General features: G+C 33.2%; 1 protein-coding gene across 3 annotated transcripts; it reads right to left on the minus strand.

Annotated features, from left to right (window-relative positions):
• Nucleotides 1-2,943: 2,943 nt before the first annotated feature.
• LOC106105783 (proton-coupled amino acid transporter 4-like) lies at nt 2,944-14,512 on the minus strand. Of its 3 annotated transcripts, XM_013286222.1 has the most exons (10): nt 14,406-14,503; nt 11,816-11,950; nt 10,882-11,004; nt 9,757-9,907; nt 9,145-9,266; nt 8,797-8,881; nt 7,469-7,713; nt 5,709-5,921; nt 4,134-4,303; nt 2,944-3,187 (listed from the first exon to the last, which is right to left on the minus strand). In XM_013286222.1, the coding sequence occupies exons 2-10, from the start codon at nt 11,830-11,832 to the stop codon at nt 2,946-2,948; spliced, it is 1,368 nt and encodes a 455-aa protein (XP_013141676.1). In that variant the 5' UTR covers nt 11,833-11,950; nt 14,406-14,503; the 3' UTR covers nt 2,944-2,945. The 3 variants fall into 3 exon arrangements, with proteins under 3 accessions (XP_013141676.1, XP_013141677.1, XP_013141675.1); XM_013286223.1 differs by lacking the exon at nt 11,816-11,950 and having other exon boundaries at nt 14,406-14,512; XM_013286221.1 differs by lacking the exon at nt 14,406-14,503 and having other exon boundaries at nt 11,816-12,052.
• Nucleotides 14,513-15,289: the final 777 nt, after the last annotated feature.

Consider the following 15,289-nt stretch of genomic DNA (forward strand, 5'->3'; position numbering starts at 1 on the left):
TGCAAAAAGGTAACTAGGTTTATTTTCACAACTCACTAAAAGGAAATGTCCAAGATCATAGAATAACAAAAGTCAAACTCTATTTTTCGGCATTACTCAAACATTTTAGTTATAAAACTATAAGAAAACCAAAACGATATTTCGAAACACTAGTAGTACAGTACAATAAAATTTCGCGAATGTTTAATTCAGATCTCATTTTGGTAACATAATATTAAGTGTAAAACGTGTGATACTGTGTACATCTTATCTATTTGTGTGTGTGTGTGTGATATAAACATTTACATCACATGGACACATTATGAGATATCTTCATCATCAGGACGACAGCCTTTCCTCTGGTTCTCCCACAAAAGATAAAGACATAACGACTTTTCTACGGTTTGTTGTAAAAGTTTGTGCTCGCAAGTAGTTACTAACAAGTTCGATACGGCGCGGTGCTGCAGAAATTTCAGAAAACTCTCGTTCACTTCTTATTTCATTTATTAACATACCAAAATATTAAAACGTGCTAGGGCATTTAATAAAGACGAGCTGTCTCCCGCAAACTTCGTTAGCGCGTATTTGGACCACCCTGTACGCCATTTTCACAGCGCGGAATTTGAAAAAGTAGCCTATAATATGCCTGTCTATGTCAGCTACTCTTCAGTGAAAGTCCGATTAAAATCGGCACAGCCTTACGCGGCTAGCAGACAGACAAACAGACAAAAAAAAATCAAATACTTTTGTTGATTTTTGTTATCAGCGACGCAAATACATCATCTCCTCGAAATCCGCGATTTTTCTTTTGAAATTACAAGCAGACACTCCGATTTTATTATATGTATAAATATAGATTACTAACTCTCAACTTCCGTATGAAGGCACCTTTCAATTTCCTTTAAGGAAAATTCTTTTAATTCCAAAATAGCCGGACTGATTTTATTTGCGATAGAATAACAAATTCAATACGATGATTCCCTATAACGCGATTTATAGCTCTGCTCTGTTGGAAAAAGTGTTATACGAGGATACCTACAACACGAATTCTTATAACGCGAAACCATCAACTGTGTCATATAAACTCGTAATACTAGCTTAGATCTTAATATTGTACAGCCTAATACAGCCTAACTACCTGAACGTATCTCGATGAAATATAGTCTGGAAGAAAACATGTGGTACTTATTAAGTTTTTTTTTTTAATTCCGTGCAGAGGGTGCCGCAGAAGAAAGCTATTTCTGTGACTACTCTGTAAAGAAAATTATCAGCAGCAATGATTAATTGCAAATAAATCAAACGAAGTAGAATATTCGGTTCATGAAACTTCAGTGTTACCTGGACTGCATACAGGGAGAGACACGACAAAGCTCATATTAGCCACCCACGACTCCTCACCCCTACACCACGTCGCCGAACGTGATACCGAGCATAGATGCTAAATATATCTTACCTATCGTCGCCACTCATGTGTATTAAATTAAATATTGTTGTTATTTAACAACACTAATGTTATTCAAAAAAACAAACTCATGTTCTATTAAGTTAATTTTAATCAACTTAATATTATAAATGCGAAAACATAGATGCATGGATGTTTGTTACAGTTTGTAATCTAAACTGCTGAACGGACAGCGATGGAATTTGACAGAAATGTGAATACAGTCTGGAAGAACACAAAGGCTACTTACTTTTGATATTTTTTTATTCTAGGCGGACAGAGTCGCGGGCGGGCGATAGTATAGTTTATATAGGTACACAACACATGTAAAAGATTCTAATACCATTACGCTATCCTAATCAATCTGGTGAAAATAATTCTTCAATTGTTTTCGTATTCATCGTGTCGTAGCACTTAACCAAAATCAATTATCTTAAAAACAATTATTTGGTCCAAACAATACAATCTATTTACGTCTAAATGTATTTCTAAAGAGCCACTTCTGTCTGATTGAAGAGCAACTTGCGTACGACGGCCGATATGTTAAGTAATTTCGTATGAGACCGTTTAAAAATAACCTTAAAAAACTGTAAATCTTTGAAAATTTTATATTATTCATTATCTGAATTTAGTTTTTTTTTTTAATTTAGTAAAATTAAACTATTTTGTTCAAAATAAAAACTTCTTAATAAACGTGTTTGGTAACCAAAGTCAGCGAGAGTACACAGGCCTATAAAAGACAATTTATGTACACTTATGTATGTGTTTTAATTATTTTTATTTATCTAAACTGCAGCCTGGATGCTATTTAACCGACTTCAAAGAGTAGTTTTTAAATTCGTCTGTATGATTATTTTATTACTAGCTGCTGGTCGCGGCTTCGTCTACATGAAATTAAAAAAATATAAAAATAAAATCCTATGATACTTAGTGATAACACAACTATTTAACGGTGAAAGATTTTTTAATTGGCTTAGTTTTTGAGTTATTTCGATACATACAAAAATACAAATCTTTTCTCTTTATAATATTAGTATAGATTTGTGTTAATTAAACGTGAATGTTGCAAATTAATGTTCATTTCTCTGCGTCACGAGTCACGTAGCCTGAAACCGTCGAGTTATGACTGCGGTTCGCTTCCTAACGACGCATATCTGTCATTGGATTTACTGTTGGCCACTTTGTTACAGATATTAAAATGTTTCTTCTTTGAGATTGTTTTACTTACTTTAAACATAAGTGCAGTTTAAAATAAAAGCATAAGCAATATTTATCTGTCTTAAAATATCGCACAACTGTTTCATCTATAAAGAGTGAACACACGAATCGTTTTCTAGTTGTCCAGCTAAACAGTTGGCTTGGCTTCTTGGCTTCGAAACAATCGACACTCGCACAACGGTTTTGCGATAGTTTAGTCAAAGGTGTGTTCCCGCTTAAAGGATTTTGGTTTTGTCGAATATCGACCAATAGAAGACAACTAGTTTATAAATCTACATTTCAATGGTATAAAAAATAAAACAAAATTTCATGTATATTTTATTACAATCTCTTTTATAGCTGAATAACATCCCGAAACTAAAACTAACAAATAGAATAACAGTAATAACGTATTCTTCCAGAGAATGTATTTGAATTTGCCCAAGCCTCGATCCCATTTGTGCACGGTTTCAACGACTATCGGAATAAATAGACCCAAAGTTGAGAAGAATATTGCGCCGACGAGGCCTATTAAAAGTTCGAGATCGGGCACAGCGACTGCCAAGATAACTGAAAACAATATAATTTTAAACATCATCAACAGCTCACTGTACGTCCCCACCGAGAGGATTGGAACCTACCCTAAGTTGGGGTGACTAGGCCATAGTCAACCACGCTGGCCAAGTGCGGGTTGGTTGACTTCACACATATCTTTGAATTTCTTCGTTGATATGTGGAGGTTGAAACTTTTTAGATTCGTAGTATCTGACCGTAATTGTTAAATGGTTAAGTAAGTTATTACACCTATACATACTTTTTTAAATAAATAAATGTATTTATTAAATAGTTAGCTTCCGCCTGCGACTCCGTCCGCGTGGAATTAAAAAGAAATAAAAGTAGGTAGCCCATGTGTTCTTCCAGACTATCCTCTACATCTGTACAAATTTCATCGAAACCGGTTCAGCCGTTTAGGCTACAAACTCTAACAACCATCCATCTAAACTTTCGCATTTATAATATTAGTAAGATATCTGTTCCCGTGCGGCTTCAGCAGTAGGATATTACAATAACTTTATTGTATGCTATGATTTACAAATGCTTTAATGACAACGAAGGCCCTAACCATTGGCTAAAAATTACCGTTACCATGGCAAACTTTTTTACTACGATTTTCTTGTAAAATCATAACGGATTTTCATTAAAAGAATAATTATTCCAAAATATTCCGTAATTGCTGATAGCACATAACAAAGAAATATGTTTACGTTTTATTATATTAGTATAGATAAATGTAATAAAATAATAATCTTGTCGTAGCTTAATTTAAGTAAATGTATATAATTTTGTGCAAAAATAATTAAATGAAATACCTTATTTATATTTAGACTCAAACTCTATAAGTAATTCCAAGACTGGCATATGTAATGTAGTCTAAGAAGTTTTAATAAAAAGTTGAACCATAAAACTTCGATGTTTTATGATTCAACAATTTAAAGAAAGTTAATGACTTACAAACCTGTTAAAGCAACGCTTAACGTTCTAAGAACTATTTGTCCGGTGTTGTGGAATTTCTGTCTCATGGAATCCTTTATACGGGTCCATATAATGTCCATAGGAGCGTACATTTGCAGACAATACGTGAAGTAGACAGCCGTTGCCACCATTACCTTCGCTGTCAATGCTAATCTGAAACGTATTGTAGTAATACAATAGAAATATAAAACCCTTTAATACTACACTTTTAACAAACTAAACACAATCTGTTTGTCAACAGTGTTTTAGTTAAGATTTTTTTTTTAATATAAGGTGGCAAACGAGCAAGCGGCCACCTGAATCTACCAAAATGGAAAGACCTCTGCCCGTAAACAACCGCAATTGCAGATGCGATGCTTACCCTTAATTGACGGAGCAGGAGACGCATATAAAGAGGACATTTACCCTTCTTATGCGTCTCCTCCACCGTCAAATCCACTTTTCCTTCCCATCCTTTCCTCTTAAGAAAAGGGTAGAAAGGGAAAGGGACTAAAATTGGGCCTCCAGCACCACACTCATAAGACGAAACGTGGAATTGTTTCCACTTCACGTCTGTTTTCTGTGTGGTTGTGGTATTACACCGGGCGAGCCAGCCCTACAGTGCAAAGATGTTAAAGCGGGCTCGGCTTGAAAATTATAATTTTCAATTAAAAAGTAGATTTTTAATTACGTTTTTAAGTTTGTTTGTATGGAGAGAGAGACTACCAGTTTCCGTTACATCCAAAGCTTTAATAAACCTTAGATCGACAAGGACATGCCTAGTGGACATTAAACAAACTAAATTTTGGCAAGTCACTAGTGGTCCCATGTTAACATCTAAAAAGTGTGTCTATCGGTAAGTGGTCTTTGAGATTTTATGATCAACGCATAAACTCATTAAATCTATTTCCGGAAATAAAGACTTTATGATTCATTAAAGACCACATCATTCACAAAACAGAGTATAATAGAATGAAAAGAAAATTCCAGCCTATCCTTCTTGTAAAAGCATCTCGATAGCACTTTAGAACTGAATAAAAATGTCTTATTCAAGGCACGTATTCAATATTTCAAAACACCAACGTTGTCAGATTTATTTTTTATCTACTAAAGACGTGAATATATTTTTGGAATATCATTCTAGGAATGTGGATAATAACACATTAAAAGAGACTTAAAACTGCGACACATAAAATATGCATGCATACATACTTATAATAATTTTGTCTTATTTTAAGTAAGGTGTTACTTAGCCAGTAACAAAAAAACATCAAGTTAGAAAAACAAACAGTGCTCTAGCTGGACTTATCCCATGCATCACTTTGCTCCTGTCAAATTTAATTAGCAACAAAGATTTACTTTCTTGTAAAACCACGACGTCAATTCCTTTAAGTAATAAACGTGATAAAACTGTTTGTATCTTTGTTATTTTTTTTAAAATTACATTTACGTGAGATAAAAATCTAATTGCCTTTCTCAATTCTTTCTCTGTTACCGATAGGTTTGTACTAATCGTCACTTATGGCCATCGGGTCATAAACTAATCAGACTATAGACGTAAAAATTCTAAATGACTCACATTTCGTCCTGTGGTAGATTGATTGTGATACTCCCCTTAACATCATCACCGTACTTTAAATAACCAAACACACCGACAACCGCGTATAGCACGGCTACCAGCACCATAGTGACATTCAGTACTCCAGGACAGCCCAGGAAGTGTTGCGGCTTCCTCATCTCGTTCTCAACAGGCATCACCACGTTGATACCTTCCATAGCAAATATTGCTGTGCTGCAACAAACACAGTTACTGGGTTTCTACATACCAGACGTTTAAGCTCAGTTCTCATACCTTTGAGTATGTAAAAATTATTAGTCTAACGAAGCAACTTACAAAGTAGCGATTCTAAATTTTAGTCTTTGATGTTTCTATCGTTCTTAGCTTTTAAATAAGATATAAAAAGAAACTTAAAGATATTAGAAAGCAAACTCATTTTATCGACTTAAAAAGGAATGGACCAAACAAATTTAAATCTAAGAAAATGAATAATTAAGACATCTCAGATAAAATATAACAAACAAGTAGTTAAGTAATTTCAAAGATAAAAAACAAGCTCATAAAATAATAAGGAACATTTCTATATTTTGACTAGCATCAACAGTTTACTTCAAACTTATTAACTTAATAACTTCAAGTTGAAATGCGACAAGCACTTTCATTTAGTATCTGTACATTTCCATTAAGATAAAAGGTGTATGAAACCTATTTTTAAGTGTCCAACAATATCTCTGAGCAATTATAACCACAACTAGCTGTTCACGTGCGGCTTCTTCCGCATGAAAATTTTATTTTATTGTTTACAGTTGTCAAATTATCAATAGCAAATGTCAAAATGACATGACGCGACAAACCTTAGCAATCCTGCTTTCTTGATGTTGGCAGCAACTTATGGTCTCTTTCCCATATTAGGGTTTTTATTCAAAATATTTACCTCCTATGTTTAATGGCGTGAAAATATATAGCCTAAAGTGTGACGTAAGTGTAGGGCTTTTTATGATATTAAAAAAGGATTATTCAGAAATATGCTGTTATTGCTGACATCTCAGGCAACAAAGAAGTGTGTGTTTACGCTTTATTATAATAGTATAGATGAAAGGTAGCATCTGAACGTAATTATCTACTGGCGTTTGTTGTACGATAACATAGATTAAAAGACTCTTTTTTAAACAACCGTTTTTTAAATATACGCCGAAAGCGAAATAAAATTAGCTAACTCAAACCGGTTTTAGTGCTTAGTTACATCCAATAACCTAAGCTTATAATGAAAAAAAATATCCTATCTAACTAACATTATAAATGCGAAAGTTAAGATGGATGGATGGATGGATGTTTGTTACAGTTTGTAGCTTAAACGGCTAAACGCATTTCGGTGAAATTTGGTACAGATGTAAAGGATAGTCTGGAAGAACACATAAGCTACTCACTTTTGTTTTTTTTAATTCCACGCGGACGGAGTCGCGAGCGAAAGCTAGTAATAAAACACCCAAGCAACAACTGAGTGTAGTAATAACTGGCTGTTGTTCGCGACTTCGGCCACGTAAAATATAGCCTATGTTACTAAATCTGAACACTCATAACGTAGCTTTTTAATGGTGCTAGATTTTTTGATATTAACAAAATAGTTATTGAGTTATTTTAAATCATACAAAAGTTAAAATATTTCTTCTTTTTTAGTTTTAGTACAGATACAATGAAATAGTTATAGTGAGGCGATTGATTTGGTTTGTAGCGCAAAATACTTCAGACCTCGAAGTGTCAAACTAATTGGCAGAACTTACCTTAAGAACAGCGGCCATTGTGTAGGACTGGATGCAAGTTTGACTGTCGATATGTCATTTAGATCACTGAAAGTGTAGATACACGTTATCACAAACGTCAGTAAGAGACAGATGTTCGCTAACAATGAGAACGGGACGAGGAACTTCAAATGCCTGATTTGAGTTAAGGCGATGAGTGGTATGAGCAAAAAGCCGCAGTATTCTTTCACTGAAAACGTGTAGTTTGGATTGAAATGATCGCAAATCTGGAAAAGAAAATATAAAATTGATATCAGAATAGAGAAGTCTTAAAAATGTATGCGGAAGCAAACGTGATATTTCAGAGTGGGATGTCAGCATTTTAAATAACGCTTGTTAAAATTTTTAGAAAAATTCGGGAATATAAAATTGAACAGATCTTAGTATGATTTTTCTAAAACTCAGTATGATTTATCTGTCTATAATAATAAGACCAATACTATCATTATTTAAGCAAATACACACGACTTATTTCCATGAAAACTAACTTTCAAAATGTAAACTGTTCTTTACGTACAGTGTTTTACTAGCATAGAAATTTCATTTTAACCAACATTTTCCGCAATCGTGAATTCTAAAGAACACAAACTCCGGGGAATTTATTGCTTCTAAGAAAAGTATATAGTCGACCAAATGGAAGTTTTATCCTCAAAATTATGCTCCATACTATGTATTAATTAGATAGAGCTACAATAGTGTAAAATTTATATTCCAGTTAAAATATTTTTTACTCTTACTTAATAGCCATTATATTGGCAAATAGATGGAATTGTAAATTTAAAAGTTATTCGATTTAGACAAAGAAAACTGAAAGTCAAGCTTAGAATTAGACTGAAAGCAATTTCCTTGAAACGTGTCAAATAAATTCCGATCGAATAAATCGGAGTTTCCCAGACTTTTATCGGACCTTTTATTTTACTTAACTCCACTTAGTAATTACTTATAGTCTAGAGAACAATATCTATTTAAAGACTGGTGTTCAATAATACAAAACGCATAGAGTACTGATTGCAAAACAAACGCACATAGGAAAAAAATTATAAAGTTTACCAATTAACAAATAATAATTGCAAAAATAAGTCTAATACAACTTGAAATTTCAGTAAAATTATAGTTAAAATCTTCTAAAGACATCGATATGTATAATAAAAAAAAGTGAATAAAAACACAAAAAAGCAACAACAAATCGGGAGCTAAAACAGTTTTAACGTTTCGAATTACGTTAAAAGTTGTCGGATCTTTAACATAAGCAAAATAAGTACTTAATGAAACATTCGTATTATATAAACAAATAAATAATACGTACTCACATCTTTGAGAGAGCTAGCGATGAATATCACATAAACACTGGTACCACCCAAGCACACTCCCGCCATCGCGTAATCCGCAAAATGTCTGCGAAATAAATGGAGGTCAAATTTCTTAAAATCGAAAGACATTACATTTGAAAGACTATAATTAGGAATCAAAAAGATAACTTTTTCCTTTAAAACTTCACTCACGACTCCCTTCTCCTGAAGTCAAAAAAAGAAATAAAAGTGAGTAGTCTGTGTTCTTCCAGACTATCCTCTACATCTATACCAAATTTCATTGAAATTAACAAACATTCATCCATCTAAGCTTTCGCATTTATAATATTAGCATGATTTTATTCTTACCTGACTGTTTGTGAGTATTTTCTCAACGTATGCGGCCCATGCTTGAATACCTTCTCACACGTGTCCGTATAACTCAATGAACTGACACGACAATGGCCGCAAATCTCTCGGGACGTCGACACCTGAACAAAATTTGAGGACCCATCATTTTACAATTCTATTGGCGACTTTGACGTATATCACATTTTCTATAATATTTTTCAGACGTAAAAATGTGAAGCTTCACAACAGCTAAACTGGATACATATTTTATTGTTTAAAACATATGTGTGTTCAACGTTGCAAGATTTCTTGTTCTAAATGCTTTTACTTTATTAAAGAATATTGAATTCAACAACGCCTGGAAATTTGGAAGTAAATTGAGATTATAAAAAAAAAGGATCACGCTTTCTAATGTTACTAATATTATAAATACGAAAGTATAGACGGATAGATGGAAGGGTGTTTTGTAGAGTTTGTAGCCTAAACTGCTGAACGGAATTAGATGAAACTGGGATAAATGTAGAGGATAGTTTGGATGAACACATAGGCTATTTGCTTTTGGTTTTTCTTAATTCCACGCGGACGGAGTCGGGGCTAAAGCTAGTTTTAGTATAAGTTAAATATTATTACTAAAATATGCACGCAGTGTGTAGCTATCACGCCGACTAGTGCTGTACCAATACACCCCGGTATCAGGCCGGTGTGCTTGAAGGCAGCTGGCATCGCTAGTAAACCAGAGCCCAATGAAGACTTCAGCAAATGGAAGAATGAACCTAAAGTTCTGTAAACGGACGATTTTGAAATTTAAATAAACTTACGAATTCTCTCTATGTATTACAAACCGTTCACAATTTATACGATATCAATTCTGGCAAAGTAAACGACAAATAACAGGCTAAGTTAATGGCTGTCGAAAGTTTTGTAAGCTGTTAGACGAACTCGACAAAGTTCAGTGTCTACCAAGTTCAGTGAATGTGCGGTATAATACATAACTTGTACAATAGAGCCGCAATAAATCAAAATAAGGAGACATAAAAATTATTTTACTGTCGGTTATATTGTTTAAATTAATTGATAAACGACAGAGTGTTAAAATTTACATTATTATTACAAACAATATAAAGGTAGAGGTAGACCTAAGAAAGTATAGAATAATCGCATGAGATAGAAGGGCACTCCCTTCAAAATCAAAATCCACTGATTTAGATATGACGGCTGATAGAGATGAATAGAAGAGCAGCACATATTGTGCCGACTTTCCGTAGGGAGGAGGGCAAATTGAAGATGACGACAAATCCAAGTCTTAAAAATGCAATAGTGATAATAAAAAGTGAAGTAAAAGGTCAAAGTAGTATGGGATTATTATGCGAAATGAGATAGACATTTAACTAAGAAAATTATACGAACGAATTTAAAATTCTAGAAGAATAGAAGACCCAGAATGTATGGATAGATTCAGATGAACATCTTACTTACTGATGTAATGTTCGTAAGGTACGGGTTTCTTACCACGATTGAATTGTTTTAGCTCCCGATATTTCGGCACAGTTGCATACGCCATGTTCACGGGCTGACTGTCAATCAGCTCGTGACTGACGAGCTGACTGGCGCATGCAACTGTGCCTAAATATATGGAGCTAAAACAATTCAATCGTGCTAAGAAACCCGTATCTTACGAACATTACATTTGTTAAAACCACGACAGTTTAAAGTTACATATCTTACTTACTAACTTAAGAATAAAGTAAAACTTACGAAGTCGGATGTAAAACTTTCCGATGATCAAAAGGATTATACGTATCTTCGCTGTAGACATCTTTTTCACTTATGTTCAGCGTTATCGTTGACTGCATAGGCAGGGGGTCACAGCTTTCACTACTGGAATATGTAAAAAAAAACTTTTTTCATATTAACATCGTATTAGTGGCTCAATGGTTAAGCACTTGACTTGTAATCTTCTCCTTGGTTCGAATCCCACCATTATACAAAGTTGTTTTTTTTACATTTACCCGACGTTCTTACGGTAAAAAGAAATTCAAAGATATATGTGAAATCCACCCGCAGTCCAGCGTGTTGTATGGTCTAGTCACCACTAACTTAGTAAGCTCTGAGCCCAATACCAAGCTGATGGTGATGAGATTTATAAAGTTGATAATGTCTAGATAATCATTTAATATACATTTTTATCTACTAATGCTATTCAAAGAAGATCAATTACAAATGTGAATGACTTTAACGTTTTATCTGAAATTGACAAAAAACAAACATGCTCTTAAAATCTCTATTCATCCCACGCAAATTTGTATAACGTCTTATTAAGGCAATGTTACATAATCGTTAATAAAAATAAGCATCATTTATACGCTTTTAGAATTTCGATTTTCAACTCCATTTATTTTTATCGCAAATTTCAAGTGTAGTCTTAAATTCTATTTAAATATCTTTACTTAATTTGTATCTTAAGTGATGTTAACTATAAAGTAACTAAACTAAATTAAGTACATCAAAATATTTACACTAAATTTTTTACCAAAAGTTAGTAATTAACGTCTTAATAAATAGTTTTAGGATATATAATATTTATGTTTCCTAATAACTATCAGATTAAACTAAAAAAATATGTAGATTTTATAAATAAAATTAAAATAATTAAATAATTGTTTATTATATAACAATTACAATGACGTACCTTGTATTGTAATTCATTTTATAAATCCAACACTGTACATAATCACTAACACATCAGCAGTTCACAAGATATTTTTTAAACGTATATTCCACATGAAAACAACATTGCGATGAAATGTCCGACTCTAGAATAAACCTGTTTAACCGCAACATAAAGCGAGGTCGACGTAATGTCGTGGAAACCCAATTTTTTACATTTTTGATAATCATGTACTTGAATATTAAGTAACAATAGTGGCATATTATGTTTATCTATTTAAGGTTATTATTTTCAACTTGTTGCGGCGATTAAGTTAATAGTAAAGTACTATACAAGCGCCGTAACGTGATACTAAAGTAACTTGACGTCATTTAAAAATATAATAAAATCAGAGTGTTTGTAATCTCAAAAGAATAATTCGAGAGAGAAAATCGCATTTTAATTTTGTCTATCTGTTCGTCTGTCTGCAAGCCGCCTTTGTTTTGGGTAAACTCCGAAACAACTGGGCCGATTTCGACCAGACTTTCACTGAAGGGTAGCTGACATAGACGGGAGGACTTTTTTATCTTAATATTGCGTGGACGAAGTCGCGGGCAACAGTTAGTAGTAACTATACTTCTTACAAATATTATAAATGCGAAAGTTTAGATGGATGAACATTTTTTAGAGTTTGTACCCTAAACTACTAGAGATCTCGATGAAATTCGGTATGGAAGTAGAACATAGTCTAGGACAACACATAGGCTACTAATTAAGTTTTGTTTTTAATTCCCCACAGACGGAGTTGCGGGCGAAAGCTTGTTTTAATATTTGTACTTCCATTAAGGCAATACATTAATCTTAAGTAATAGAGTCCACAATCCTTTGAAGACGTATTGTTTTTTTCTCTCTTTTGTTTTATCAGATGAATTAACACGTATGTTATCATCTAGACAGAATGTCAATATTTGAATTGCTGTCTAAAGTCACTATGATAGCATTTCTTACCTCGTCTAACCATTGTTACCATTGTAAAAAATAATAACATTGGAATGCGGCTGTCTATTAAACTCACGGTCAACAGCTAAGCACGTTAAATTTTACTCTATAAAGTTATAGAGTGTATATAAATGACTCTATGATTTAAAAAGATAAGGAAAGAGAGAACTAATTTAAAATATGCCGTGGATGAGGAGTTTTAACATTGTTAGCTGTAATGTCAGACTGCGTAATTCCTAAACTTGTTGCGCCCCTTACTGTCAAGCGCCCTGGGCTGTCGCTTAACCGCGCCTCACCCTAACGTTAGTAATTTGCATTAAGATTTTTTTATTTACCGTCATAATAAACTATTGTTAATTATTAAACAAACACGTGCAAGGATAACAGTGTTTGTAAAAGTAAATAGATAAGATTCGATATCAAAGACGGTATACACAGGCACTCGATGGAATACATTGTTAATGCACTCGTAATATATTTCATTCATAATAGATTTAACAAGCCTGAAGTTATCTAGCGAACATGTAATAAGTGGAGGGGACATGTACAGATACATGATGGACACAAAAACAATACAAAAGTAATGAGAAAGTATGTACATTTAAGAAAGTCTTGAAGTGGAAGAAATTCCGCGATTCGTTTGATGTGTTTGCATGCTGGTGACCTAATTTTGGTCATTTCCCATTTCCTTTTCTTATATTGGAGGGTAAGGCAGAATTGGGAAATCGTAATAAGCGGAAACACCCTGTTAATAATTAAAACTTCTGCAAAGGCAAATGTCTATGGGCAACAATAACTTCGATATTTTTAGTGAATTCAATGGCAGATTGCTCGTTATGGTCTCTCTCGTATCTCTATTTTTTAAATAAAACATAATGACAATAATGCAGGTGAATCCGCGATTTAAATTCACCGTTAAATAAACTCACTTTCACGCCCAGAGCGTGTGTTAAGATGTAAGCTTAGGATTGTTCATTCTGTTTAATCTGTCAGCCTGATGCACTGACAGAAAACATTCTCTACAATTTTATTCTCCGCGCTATCTCTAATTCAATCCACACGGATATACATATTCTTTAGTCTAGTCATAGTCTTTTACTTTAAAAACCCTATAAAGAGCATAAATAGAAATGCAAATCGTATTGCTTGGAGTTTTCTCTCTGTTCGCTTCGCATTAGTTTTAATAAAAACAATTTGTAAATTCATAATCATTCGTTGCGTTTCAAATTAAATTTCTCCGAAGTGTTTCCGCATCACGGATGCGTCGGTCCACTACACTCGTTTATTCTCGTGTGAAACTAAATCGACATGTTTGGATTAACCATTGATTTTACAATGAATTCCAAATATTTGTAAACAAAACTTGAAACATTCGTTGACTGTTTTCTATCAATGTCTTGAAAATAACTCTTCTTATAATTATTATTTTATAAGTTCAAAAGAGATAGTAAATTAGTAGCCTGTGTTGTTCCAGACTATGTTCTAAATATAAGCCAAATTTCAGGGAAAGCAGTTTAGTTAGTCTATAGGTAAACAACAAACATCCATCCATCCATAAATTTTAATATTAGTAATATTAATGTTACATTAGAATGACACACTGTAATACTTGAAATTTAAACCGATACATTACCTTGTTTTCATAGTAATATCGTGTAATCCATATACAAGTAACAAGTGCACTTAACTTAGTACTCAGCTTCGGTACAATAAACGTTCACAAAGACGTACCGCGTCGTGCAATAACACGCAACCACTGTTATCTTGCGATGTACAGATTAATATTAAAACAGTCGGTGCATCGCGAGAGTAGGGATTGTTTTTTTATTTAATATCTTCATTACGTAATAAAATTCAGTCTATACACTATACTAATACTATCAAGAGGAAAGATTTGGATTTTTTGTATGTAAGATAACTCAAAAACTACTGGGCTGATTACAAAAATTGTTTCACCATTAAAAAACTACGTTATCGATATTTTCATTGTTTTTTTTTTTAATTTCACACGCAGAAAATCAAGTAAATGCTCAGTTGACTATTGGAATTTCAAAACTAAGGTAATTAATCTCTCAAAGGCCGACCTACAACTGTAGGTAAGTAGATGTCCATGGAACCGCGTAATCATATGAATTAGCCTGATCTAACTAGACTATATCTCTTTTCTTGTAACGCGACCTTGAACCTTTGAGATCCTTTGTCCACTCACGTCTTTGGTGACTATCGTAAGTCGGTGTAAGCAAATATTATCTGTTTTGCGGAGAGATTTGTTGCCTATTTCCCCAAGTTAATAAAAAGGTTGTCTATGGTCGTGCGTGTTTACCATTTCTACGAGCTATTTGTGCATCGGCGTAAATATAGTCATGAATATTCTATTAAGATGAAATACTAAATAATTGAGTTTTTTTTTTAACGTAAAAACTATTAATTTATTTGATTTAGTTGTAAATTATTTGATATTGTTAAACTGTATAAATTTAATTTATTTACTGATTTATGTAAAAAAAATACGCAGGA

The sequence above is a fragment of the Papilio polytes genome, unplaced genomic scaffold (genome assembly GCF_000836215.1).
Source record: "Papilio polytes unplaced genomic scaffold, Ppol_1.0 DF822733.1, whole genome shotgun sequence".
Lineage (NCBI taxonomy): Eukaryota > Metazoa > Arthropoda > Insecta > Lepidoptera > Papilionidae > Papilio > Papilio polytes.